Raw genomic sequence first — 12,093 nt, 5'->3', positions numbered from 1 at the left:
AAATCCGATCCAAAAAGGCAAAACTTAAGCTGATGCGTCGGCCTGTCTATATAGCGGCTCTAGTTCTTAGTGGTTTGGTAGTGATTGATGGTTAGCCACTAACACTCAAATTGCTAGCGGCTAATGAGGAAGCCCCGACTTGCAAGTTTCCATTTCCAGAGTACTTTCAACGTTTCGCGCCCCCTTTGAAGGGTTGATTTACTTTCTTAGTGGCGTTCTCACCGCGGGTGTTACCCCCACCCTCAATTTTATAAAAGCTGCTAAACGATGCTCAGTGGCGGATTTACCATGTCCCAAATATGGCAATCGTGAGGGACTCCATGACATATCGGCTCCGAGGGGGAGTTCAAAAAGGCTCATGAAAAATGTTTTCCCAATTTCTGTTTATCTCTAAGGGACTCATAAAAGTGCCCCAAACCTATAAATCCGCCACTGACGATTATTCATAGGTATAAAGTCAAAATAAATAAACAATAATGTTTGCCAATTTATTTCTATAACCAACGATCACACAAATATTTGAGTGGATTAATCTCAAAATGATTTTTTCTAACTAATCTTACAGTAGAATTGGTAACTTACATTAAATACACCGACATTTCAGTCATTCCAGTCGAGGACTGCAGTTTCGTGCTTATCACCCGGCACTCATCAACCCGGCATAGGAAGTGACTGAGCTGGAGGTGGAAAACCTCTTAAGGAAGCCAAGAGTGCCAAACAAACTGGTAGCTACTAGTTTGTTTGGCACTCTTAGCTTTCTTAAGAGGTTTTCCACCCCCAGCTAAGTCACTTCCTTTGCCGGGCTGATGAGTGCTAATAAGCACGAAACTGCAGTCCTCGGCTCGAATGACTGAGCTGGCGGTGTATTTCATGTATTTCTTCCTTAGCCCAGGCTATAGTTCGGTAACTTACTAAACTTACATTAAGTTTAAAATTAGGTCGTTATTGGGAAATCAATTTGTCCGCTAGAATAAAGTACCATACCACTTTTAGGTTTAAAACAAGTACCTTAAGAAAACCTGTGATTATATTCTTTATTAAAACACGAAATGAATAGTGAAATAATTATGAATGAAGTAATAACTGTGTAAAATCATTGAAAGAAACATTTCAAAAACCTTTCCAATGTTACAATTTGCAATGCGTGATAGCGTGATTAGTAAGGACGGAGTGAGATTTCAAACATTATGCTTTATTCACACTTGATAAAGAAAATTTTCAATCTACAAATGACATTTTTAAGTGGTTTTAAAAACTGACACTCTGATTTTCAGGCTACATGACTATTTTTCGAATAAATTAAAAAATGTAAAAAAAAAAAAATTCTTTCCTGCAAAAAAAAATATTCGTTCTTAACATGTGGGAATTATTATAACGTAGAGCATGCCAAATTGTTAAAAGAAAATTCTCGTTGCTGAAATAGCTGTTGCCATTTTTTGCTCCTCATACTTAAACTAAATTATTTCTTTTGAAGCTTTTCATGCTAGTGATTTGTTTTCTTTATTTGACGGAATATTTTATGCTCTAATGGCTCAATTGAATTACTTGACTTATTTAAAAAAACTGCAATGTAATTTTTTGTCTTGTTCAATGGCTTGTTCGTTCAAAAATTAAAACATGAAATTAAAAACTCAGCAATGTTGATTTTGGCAACGTATGACAAGCTTTGCTTTGACTTGTTTGGCGAAAGATTTCGAAAACGCACCATGTGTTCCACATTATGATAATTCCCCCTTACAGAGATGACCATGAATCTATAATGAATCTTTTACTGAGGATAGTTACTCGCATCTGTATTTCACAAATACAGAACGAGGTACGACATCGAAAACTAAAGTTGTAGTACAGGGCGTGATCACAAAGTTTCAAGACTGGTCTTAGAATACAAAGTTTGTTAATCATTCTTGTACGGCGAACTAAATATTTACGATCTATGACCCTTGGGCATCAACAAAGCGCTGCCAGTTTTTTTTTTTTTTTTTTTTTGAGCAATCACGATTGCTTATTACTTTTATTTGACTGTTTTTGGCGTCCTATCATTTTATTTTCCCACCTTCACCCTCTGCACCATCACTGTCGACCGGCTCCTCACGATGCTGCTATAGCGAAAGCCGTCTCCAGGTTGCATCCATGTCCTACACACACGCGCATACATATACAACTACGCACACATACACACACAAACACATACGCACACATACACCTACACACATACACATACACACACGCATAAATACAGACATCTACACATATACACACACAAAAACATACACGCACACATACACACAACTACCCACACAGACACAAACACATATGCCCACACACACACATACACATACCCCCACACACTCATTCATACTCACAACTACCCAAACACTTATGCCAACACACAGACACAAACACACATGCCTACACACACATACACATACCCCCTACACACAAACACACATACCCCCTACACACAAACACACACGCCTACATACACACACTTGTGATTGCGAAAAACATCATTTGAATTCAAGATGTCGAAATTCAAATTAAATTTTTTTTAATTGTTCATAGCCTCCCCGAAAGTCTTGGCACGCAAGACTGTAAAGGGACCTCGTCGAAGCTTCCTGTACAGCTGAAGTTGTGTAAAATCGTTTTCCTTTCAGTTTTGGCTAAGTTCAACGTGGCATTTGGAGCCCCTAAAGCCCCATCTCGCTCACAGTGACTTTTTTTTTTTTTTTTACTGTTCCCAGGATTTAGAAAGTCCTGAAGGGGAAGCGATTTGATACGATTTCAGTGTTCCAGATATCTTCCTCTTTATAGCCTTGCGCTTGGAGACTTCCAGTGAGCTTATGAACATAGGAATAAAAGCTGACAATGGTTTGTTGATGCCAAGGGTCATATTTCGAAAACTTTCAGTTCGCTGTACGAAAATGTTTAATACATTTTGTGTTCTCGGACCATTCTTGAAACTTTGTGAACACATGTACATGTTTCCTCTAGTTATTCAATTAAAAAAAGACTGAATTGTTTAAAATGATGATATTAAAACTGAGAAAATATTTTGGCTGATACAATTTTCGCTGGTAATTAAAGGCCCTTAAAATCCATATACATTTCTAGAGGTTTAGGTAATTTCAGAAGCTTCCAAACCTGCTTGCAGCATAGGTTTCGATTTTCTCTCAACTGTTTACGAATGTAGAATCGGGACATATGCTTTAGCGAAGGAACCGAACAAAGATTGTTGTCTAGGTTTAACTGCTGTAAAAACGAAAAGACTTTTATCCACAAGTGGTGCCAATAGTTCAAATCGACTAAAAGAATATTCAAAACGCGCCATTTTCGAACCAAAAGACGGGGAGGATTCCCGACACTTTGTTCGATTAGTTCTCTTCTTTCATTTAAAAAAGCTATCATTATTTCTATTATGAGCTCAATAGGGTGAGCAGCTGCGAAATCGTTAGAATGGCAACAAATATCGTCGTACGGTATTCTGGCCCCATGCATCAATAGAAAAATAAGGACTTCGGGCCTCACTTTTATTATTGCCATATACAGGGGTCTGCTCATGCAAGGACAAAAATGTGTAGTTTGTAGCGGGAAATCAATTACAGATTCTTTTTTTCGTCGCCTCTTTTCATAGTTGGTGAATTTCAAGCCAGCCATAAAGGAATAGCGTAAAATATCTGGCATGATCAGCTTCAACACTCTTATGTATGATTCCGTCTCCTTATTGGTGACTGCCAGCCATCGTCGAGTTTCGACTGGGGTGAACAACAACATGAACATTTCATCAAAAGAATGAAATCTAAAGTATAAGGCATTCAAGTAGTTTTTTACCAGTGCTGTTATGAGCAACGTGTTTTGTGGATTCTCTGGAAGTTTTATCTGAAGCTCCAGCTGCAGCAAATTTTTCATAACATTACTGCACCCGAGTAAATGAAGTGGTGCCAAGATGGTTGTAGTGCTTTGCCAACGGTTTTTAGTCCGAAAATGTCGTAGACGGCGACTGCATGAAATTCCCATCTGAGCAAAATGTAGTACTGAATATTCTTCAAACCATCTAATCGGATCGCTCTGTATATTTAATCTTTCACTTGAAAACGAATCTCACTATTGTAATCAAAAACAGCAGTGTGCAAAGTAAGCAAGTTCAAAGTGTAATTTTATGTTCTTGATGCCATTTTACTTTTAAAAATCTGCATCAATACATTTTGATGAGGCACTGCACTTAGCACGGTAGATTGGTGCCTGGTGACTTGTTAACTGTCTATTTGGCGAAAACAGAAAATATTGTTTATATTCCGCCATATTTTTATTCTCATGCTTTAATTTTACATTTTAATGTCATTTGATGAATCACTACATGTATTTGTAGCACATTTCCACCACTGTGAGTCTCGGCATTTTCCCCCAATTGTCACCAAATTTTTTGATGCCAAAAACAAATGTATTGCGGCCTTGATAATATCGTCAGAATAAAATGATTATTGTTGAAAATTAGGCGATTGCGCGAATTCCAAATTATCGAAATACCCCGTTTTTTCGATGTATTACTTTATATTTTAATGCATTATTTAATATTAGCCTGTTTTAATACATTACTTGATTTATGTAATTTTGATGTAATTTGTTTTTCTTTAATTCAACGGATTTTCTTTAAACTTTTAGCACAGGCATCGCTGTGCAGGTACTGCTAGTAATCTACATAAAAAAGAAATTTTAGAAGAAAAAAAATTACTAAAATTGTGTCAAAACAGTTGTAAGGTTGTGTAACTAAAATTCTGTTTCGTGCTTACAGTTACGTGCAATCGGAATATACAGTACGTGCGAAATGGCGATTGGACAATTAGATCAATTGCTGAACAACAAAGGTTTCCTGTTAACATTCATTAAAACGCAGGAAGTTCAAAAATCTTTCAGCTTCAGGGACAAGTAAGGAAATGTTTAATACTCCGTTGTTCATGTCTAAACTAGCTGCGTCGCCCGGCTTTGCACGGTCTACCTCGAAAATAAAAGTTATGTCAAGTGACGCCTGTCCCACATTCAGGCTTGAACAAAAAGAAAAGAAAAAAAAATCAGGAAAGTTTTGCGGCAGTTTGCGGAAAAACAACCAAAAAGTAAACATTTTAAATCTCCCGATTACAGGAAAAGCCTTTAAAACAAAATCAAGAATTTTACTTCTTCATATTCGAGAAAGAAAATGGCAACTGATCTTTCGTCTCAATGATTTTCTTCACGCTATAAATTTTAATAAAAGCATTGTTGCGGAAAGTTGAGATGAAGCACTGAACAATAATTTAAATGGAGGAAAGCCTTCGAAAAATAGGGATTTTATGTTGAAATTTAAGAGTCCTAATTAATAGTTTTTAATTGACATCTCCACTAATTATTATCGGAGGATTATGTTAAATAGCCAAACATAAAGACGGGAAGATTACGAATCCATCGATACCTGGTTCGATGGTCAGTTCACTGTCGTTCGGGAGAAGAAGCTTGTACATACATAGATACGCTCAGTTTTTAATTATTCATATCTAAATGAATTGACATTATACATAGTTAATTTCTATGAGACCGTATTTTATCTGCATCAAAACAACATGAAAAAAAAAATAAATATGGAATAAGGAATAGTAAAATTACATGAAAAATGTAACGAAACATTTTAAAATGATAGTTGACGGTGCCCGAACGACATAGTTAGCTAAAAGAAACGAAGGTATAACTTTGATATACACCCCCAAAAATTACGCGCCAAATCTGGCATTCCCTACGGACTTTTAAGGGTTGCTGTTCCTTATTTTGGTGTTGCCAATTTAGTTTTTTTCAGCTTTTAGGTTTTTACTGTTGCCAAATTTAGTATTTTCATGTATTTTGTACCATTTTTTGAGTTTTTTTAAAAGTTTTATGGCAACAATTTTTGTGGCAACAAAGTTTTGTGTCAACAAAAACAAAAAAAGTCGCCAAATTTCCGATTTGGGGAGGTATATCAAAGTAGTTCCGAAACGAAGTAAGAAATCCTCATATAAATAATAGCCGATGAACGAGTAACCCGTGCGTTTAACTAAAAAACTCGCGCCGACGCATGATAATATGATAATGTGTTTTGGTAATGGTTAAGATGCAGGGAAAGGATTTATTGTGACATGACTGAACTCGATCCAGAAACAAAACTGTTTTATTGGTAAGACTGTCATTTTAGGGCAGGGCTGTGGATTCGGAGTCGGACTGATTTTGAGGTAAAGGAGTCGGAGTCGTTCGAAAGTATTCCAACTTCGACTCCGTTTTTTTTTATTTCTTTAATTTTCACTGACTCCCCTTGCATTTTTTTAAAAAACTGACTACCTATTAATGTGATTACATGCTACTAATAAGAAACTGCTTGTCATTGTGGCAACCAGCTGGCTTGATTGTTTATCGAGCTTTCTGTAACAGCTACCTACTCCGTCTCCTAGTTTGCTTATTACGTCCTTTTAAAAAAAAGGAAGTATTGTATTCGCGAAAAGAATTTCACCCAAAAATCGGCCTTAATTTCCATTTTGCTCATCCCCAAATGAACGTTGAGGTTTTTTTTTTCAACCCGACCACACGTGGATGTGTGCCTAGGAACGTACAGACACCCGAAATATCCATTTTGACGATCCCAGAGTTAATTACAACGAGTTTTCTCGTGACGTCTGTATGTTCGTACGTATGTGTGTATGTATGTCGCATAACTCAAGAACGGAATGTCCCAGAAAGTTTCAATTTGGTACGTAGACTTCTAGTGGGGTCTAGTTGTGCACCTTCCTTTTTGGTTGCATTCGGATTATCCAAAGGGGGTCTTTTGTCCCTTTTTAAATGGGTAGAATCATTGTTAATTTCGATGTAAACTTACGTGGTGTTATGATTTGGCGGACACTTGGCGATATATCGCCAGTCTTTTGGTCGCCAAGTTTTGTCACCAACTTGGCGACAAGTTTGGCGATTTTTTTTTTTAAAATCTGGTTTCAATTTGGCCACTGTTGGTGATATTTAGAGAGTAAACTATTGAATCATATTAAAACTGCCAATAATGAGAAAATGACATTAAATTGGGGTAAAAGGAAGCCATGTGATGCACACATCAGCTCGTTTAACTTTATTAAACTGATAGCAACTGTCAGCAAACATTTTTGTTGCCTAACATTTCCTAAGTAATCACTTTCAAATAAAAATAATAATATATTTTTTACCTTGGTAAATTCAAATAAGTGTTGGCTTGTCCCGAAAGCGCAAATCCAAAAAATCCGATAAAATATAAATGTCTTTTTTTTTTTAATGTAAGACTTGATCTAAGAAAGCTTGGTAATCACTAAAAAGTTCAAAATAAAATCAGCACATGACTTTTTGGTTACAACACTCAATAATTGCAGTTAATCCTAAAATCTTCTTATTAAAGTAAATTCTAAAGCTGCCAATAAAACTAAAATTTAAAATTGAGCCAAGGAATGTAGCTGTAGTAAAAGCTATTCGTATAAAGCTGTATACCGCCGCATTTTGGGTATAATTTGCTCCAGACGTATATGTACCCGACCTCTTCCCGCAATATAGTGCAATATTTTCGTTGAAAGTTTTAAGATGAAATTTAAGATTTAGGGGGATATTACTGGGGAAATTTTTAGAATTAAAGTATTTCAATTTTTATAAACCGATATTAAGTTGAGGTGTTACCTATCAGATGGGTGTCACTCGGTAGGGGGGAGAACCACCTCCTGTCAAGAAAAGTTTTTTGAGTAAGCAAAAAAAAAAAAAAAAAAAAGAAAAAGAAACCCCTCAAGAAACAGTTTTTAAAAATTGAAAGCGCATAATTTGATTAACATCTGGGTGATTCTCCAAAAACCTGACATTTTCCAGTCGGATGTTTCAAAATCTCGGAGTCGGAGTTGGTAATTTTTCTTCCGACTCCGCAGCCCTGTTTCAGGGGAATGAAGAAAAGAAAACAATTAACGCTATCTACTGGAGTTAGGGTTACAATGGGGTTGTTTCCTTCAGTCAAAAGTACTACTTTTAGTCACTGAAATTGATAGAATAAACGAAAAAAAAAAAAAGAAAAAAGCATAACATGGACCGAGAAAATACTTTCATTTTCCCAACAGTTATTTTTTTAATTGATTTTTTAAAATGTCCGACTTTTCAAACAAGGCGTTGTCTTGATGACATCACAAATGATGCACTTTGGCTCATTTTTCTACCGCGTTTCCACGTTATGATAATCCAGAAGCGAATTAAATATTGCGCTCTACGCTTGCTACTAACCGTATCGTTGCCAATACACGGGTAAAGATGCAAATTAAATATTGTGCTCTGTGAATGGCAACAGTGAATGGCATTTCATCATTTGGGATGTCGTCGGCAGAAGCGTGAACAATGCAAGCGCACCGATTAAAGTAATTTTTTTTAATTTTAATCTTGAACAAATTATTTAAACAACGGTCAGATCCTATGTTTCTAAGCATGCTCTTTTATAGAAAAAAAACTTTTAAAATTTTGGAAACGACCCCATTTCAACTATCACAATATCGCCAAACAGCAATGTCTTCGTTCAAATGTAGAAGCAATTTTCACCCGTCATACCTTGACGGGCGACTTTCTTTTTAAAAATAATCAACACAAAGAGTTATGAAAACTTCAGTTCTAGACAGAAACTCATCTTTGACAAAATAAATTCTTAACAGTCAAAAATTTATGAAGTGGCAACATTTTAAATTTATTCATTTTAGAATTTTTGTTTCCGAATATTATCTCAAATATTTAATCGTGAAGCACAGAATAACTATATATGAACTCCTAAAAGCAAAGGGGGTGTAATGCGAAAATAAAAAAAATGGACAACGACTACAAACGAAGGGTCACGGGGAAGTATCACCATGCTGAAATTTCCCTCATTACGTTTTTGAGCTTGAAATCTCGAATCGTTTTCAAGTTAGCCTCATTTTTACGTGTTAAAACTCACTCACTATGATGATTCTTGCCTGAATAATATGTCTCTTGAATACTGTCTGTAATAATCTACGTGTTCCCATAGGTTAACCAGATTTTATTTTAGAAAAATGGACTTTGATTGTTCGTCCCCGTAGCCCTTCAAATGGTGAGAGAAACTTGCATCAGTTTTATGGTCAGAGATGGTAATAGTAGCCCTAGTAACATAATTCAAAAGAACTTTTCAATGAAAGACTACCTAGGGTTTGAACTTTGCACACTTTTACTCTAAATTTTTATATTTTGCCATTTCACCCATAGGGTGCCGGTGTCTTTATAAAAATATATAGAGAAACTAAGCGCATTGATGATACATGATTTTTTTTTTATGATCTGTTTTCTTAGTTTTGGTTTTTGTTCTAAGAAATATTTATCTGCGTGTTCCGTAAACATATACAGTAAAAAATGTTGTTGCTTGACATTGTAAAATATGGTATGAGAATTTGTACTGATTCAAGAATCATTGAAATAAATAAAAGATAATCAAAAAAACTTTAGCCAAAAAGTAATTAAAAAAAACGTACACAAAGCTCAAGTTGTTAATAAAATGCTGCAAATAGCTATTTCAAGGCTGCAATGGGGCTCCATCATCAGTACAAAATTGATCAAAATACAACAAGAAGGTCGTGAGAGAAGGTTTTTCTTGTTGTGTGTTGATCGCTTTTGAACTGATAGAGGGCTCCATTGCAGCCTCGAGATAGCTATTTGCAGCATTTTCTTTCAAAAAATGCTCTATATACCTTGTTTTCTCATTTTAACCAAACCTTGCAATAATTTTAGTGAATAAGAAACTTACTTCGAGAACATGTCTTCATGCTTTCCATGACATAATTCAGATCAGTTAGGATGGTCTTGTTGGTTGATCGAGTATAAGTTCTCTGACACGTCACAAAAAACTCATTTGTCACTGCTAAATTGAAAAGTAAATCTGCGAGCGCCGTATAATAGACGTCATTTTGTCGGTAGATCATCCCGAATCTTCTCCACTTAAAATGTTCCAAAAAGGCAAGGATCGCCATAGCTTTGTCTTTCAGATCGTAGGACATGCGAATCAAAGTGGTGAATTCTTCGCGTTTCCTCAGGACATCTCCCAACCCCGTGAGAATGGGCATATGATGATAACTTGCAAAGCGACCAACCACTTGTAGATCATCACTGCAAGCTGGTCCGAGGAAAGCGGACACTTTGTGATTCATGGCCAGGTGAGCCGCTTTTCCAATGGCCATTTCTTCTGAGCATTCTCTTGGGTAGTATCCTTTGAAAAGTTGAAGAGTGACGTGGTATTCCGTTTGACATTTTTCAGCTGCTATGTCGATGGCTGGTCCGATTCTTTGCACATCGAATCGGTTGTGGAGAGAACCATCTACCATAAGCACTCCGACTTTGTAAGATGGTATTTCTGCACTGGCCCTTGTTGAGTATTGATTCTTTTCTGGTGTTGTGGTAGAATTTGTTTTTGGTGATGCGATGGAACTTGTTTCTGGTGATGTGACGGAAATTGTTTCTGGTGATGTGACGGAATTTGTTTCTGGTGATGTGACGTAATTTGTTTCTGGTGATGTGACGTAATTTGTTTCCGGTGATGTGATGTAGTTCGTTTCAGAGGCTGTGGTGGAATTTGCTCCTTTAACAGTAGAAAACAAATCCTCCGACACTGTCGTATTAGAAGACACTAAAACAACTGAAATGAAAATTATGCTTAGCCATAGGAATTCCATTATGTTTAGGAAAGTCATTATTCTGCTAGTTCATGATTTACTGTACTTTATCCGTTACTTCTGATCTAGTGAGCAGTTTTGAATAAGAAATCACATTCTCTAAATCTATCAGGACAAAAAAAAAGCAATCAAAAGTTCAGTCGCTTTTCCATTCCGAACACAGTAACTTCAGAAAGTTTTGATAAACGAGTTTACATCTTACAAATAGCTGACATACATCTTTAAAACTCCTGAACTTGCATTCAGCAGCGACCTTAACCGTTATTATCTTCAAAGAAATAATCTAATATAAGTGATGATCTAATTGTTTTCACATCTTCGAGCGAACATAAAGCGATGAAATACAATAAGATTTATCAACATTCTTTTTAAATCAAAATGTAGTGATGATTCTAGCTGTTAAAGCATTCTATAAAGTGTTCTAGAACGATGAATTCCAGTAAAATCAATTAACATCCTTTTTCGATCAAAGTTTAGTGATGATTATAACTGTTAAAACATTCTACGAAGTCTTCTTCAGCGATGAAATCTAACAAGATGGATCAACATTCTTTCTCTATCAAGGCTTAGTATTGATACTAATGGTTGAAACATTCTATAAAGTCTACTAAAGAGATGAAATAAAACAAGATTAATCACTGTTCTTTTTTATTTGAAGCTTAGTGATAATTCTAATAGTTAAAACATTCTATAAAGTCTTCTAAAGTTTTAAATTCGAACAAGTTAAGTGATCATTTTTTTTCGAGTTGAAAAGAAATAATTAGGATTTATAAAATTAATTATCTTAAGATCATAACTTTTTTAGAGATCTTTTCAGGAAATTAATAAATTTAGCAGATTTTATGTAAGATCAAGTGATATTTTTTCCACAAGCAAAACTAACCTCTAGAATCATCAACAAGAACGCAGTCAAGTTTCCTCTTCATATCAGCCATTGCAGCACATTTCCAACAAGTCTCATCAACCGTGTGTTTTTCAAGAAATTGTCAACAACATATATAATTTTTTCGTTTGCTTAAATAGCACTTTATCTCCCAAAAATATAAACTGTTTTCGCAGCTCATACGGATGGGGGGAAAAAATCATCTTCTCACATCCAGTTTGATATGGAAACATTTGCATAAGCAGAGGTTGGTGTCCTCCTGTCGCAAAGGAATGTCACCAGTTGCTATTTTGGAATAACTCCAGGAAGAACTCGACATTGCAAGAGTGAGGGACGCTGTAGCGCGCGTCTTCTATTGCTGAGGGGATAAGTTAAAATAACAGTTTCTGGCGTCAGCTCGTTGCTTCCTTCCACAAATCCCGCTAGGTGTCTCCCCCACACTTCCAACTTTCCTCCACTCCTCACTAATCTCCTCATTTAATCGGATATGATCGGGAGAAT

General features: G+C 35.9%; 1 protein-coding gene across 1 annotated transcript in view; it reads right to left on the bottom strand.

Moving 5' to 3' along the window:
- LOC129220235 (atrial natriuretic peptide receptor 2-like) overlaps window positions 1-11,644 on the bottom strand; it is a 93,553-nt gene extending 81,909 nt beyond the window's left edge. The window contains exons 1-2 of the mRNA XM_054854604.1: window positions 11,593-11,644; window positions 9,788-10,672 (exon numbers count right to left, since the gene is read on the bottom strand). Coding sequence (XP_054710579.1) covers window positions 9,788-10,672; window positions 11,593-11,644 — 937 coding nt within the window. The remainder of the gene's footprint in view (window positions 1-9,787; window positions 10,673-11,592) is intronic.
- Window positions 11,645-12,093: the final 449 nt, after the last annotated feature.

The sequence above is a fragment of the Uloborus diversus genome, chromosome 1 (genome assembly GCF_026930045.1).
Source record: "Uloborus diversus isolate 005 chromosome 1, Udiv.v.3.1, whole genome shotgun sequence".
Taxonomy (NCBI): Eukaryota; Metazoa; Arthropoda; class Arachnida; order Araneae; family Uloboridae; genus Uloborus; species Uloborus diversus.
This window is presented reverse-complemented; position numbering and strand designations above follow the sequence as displayed.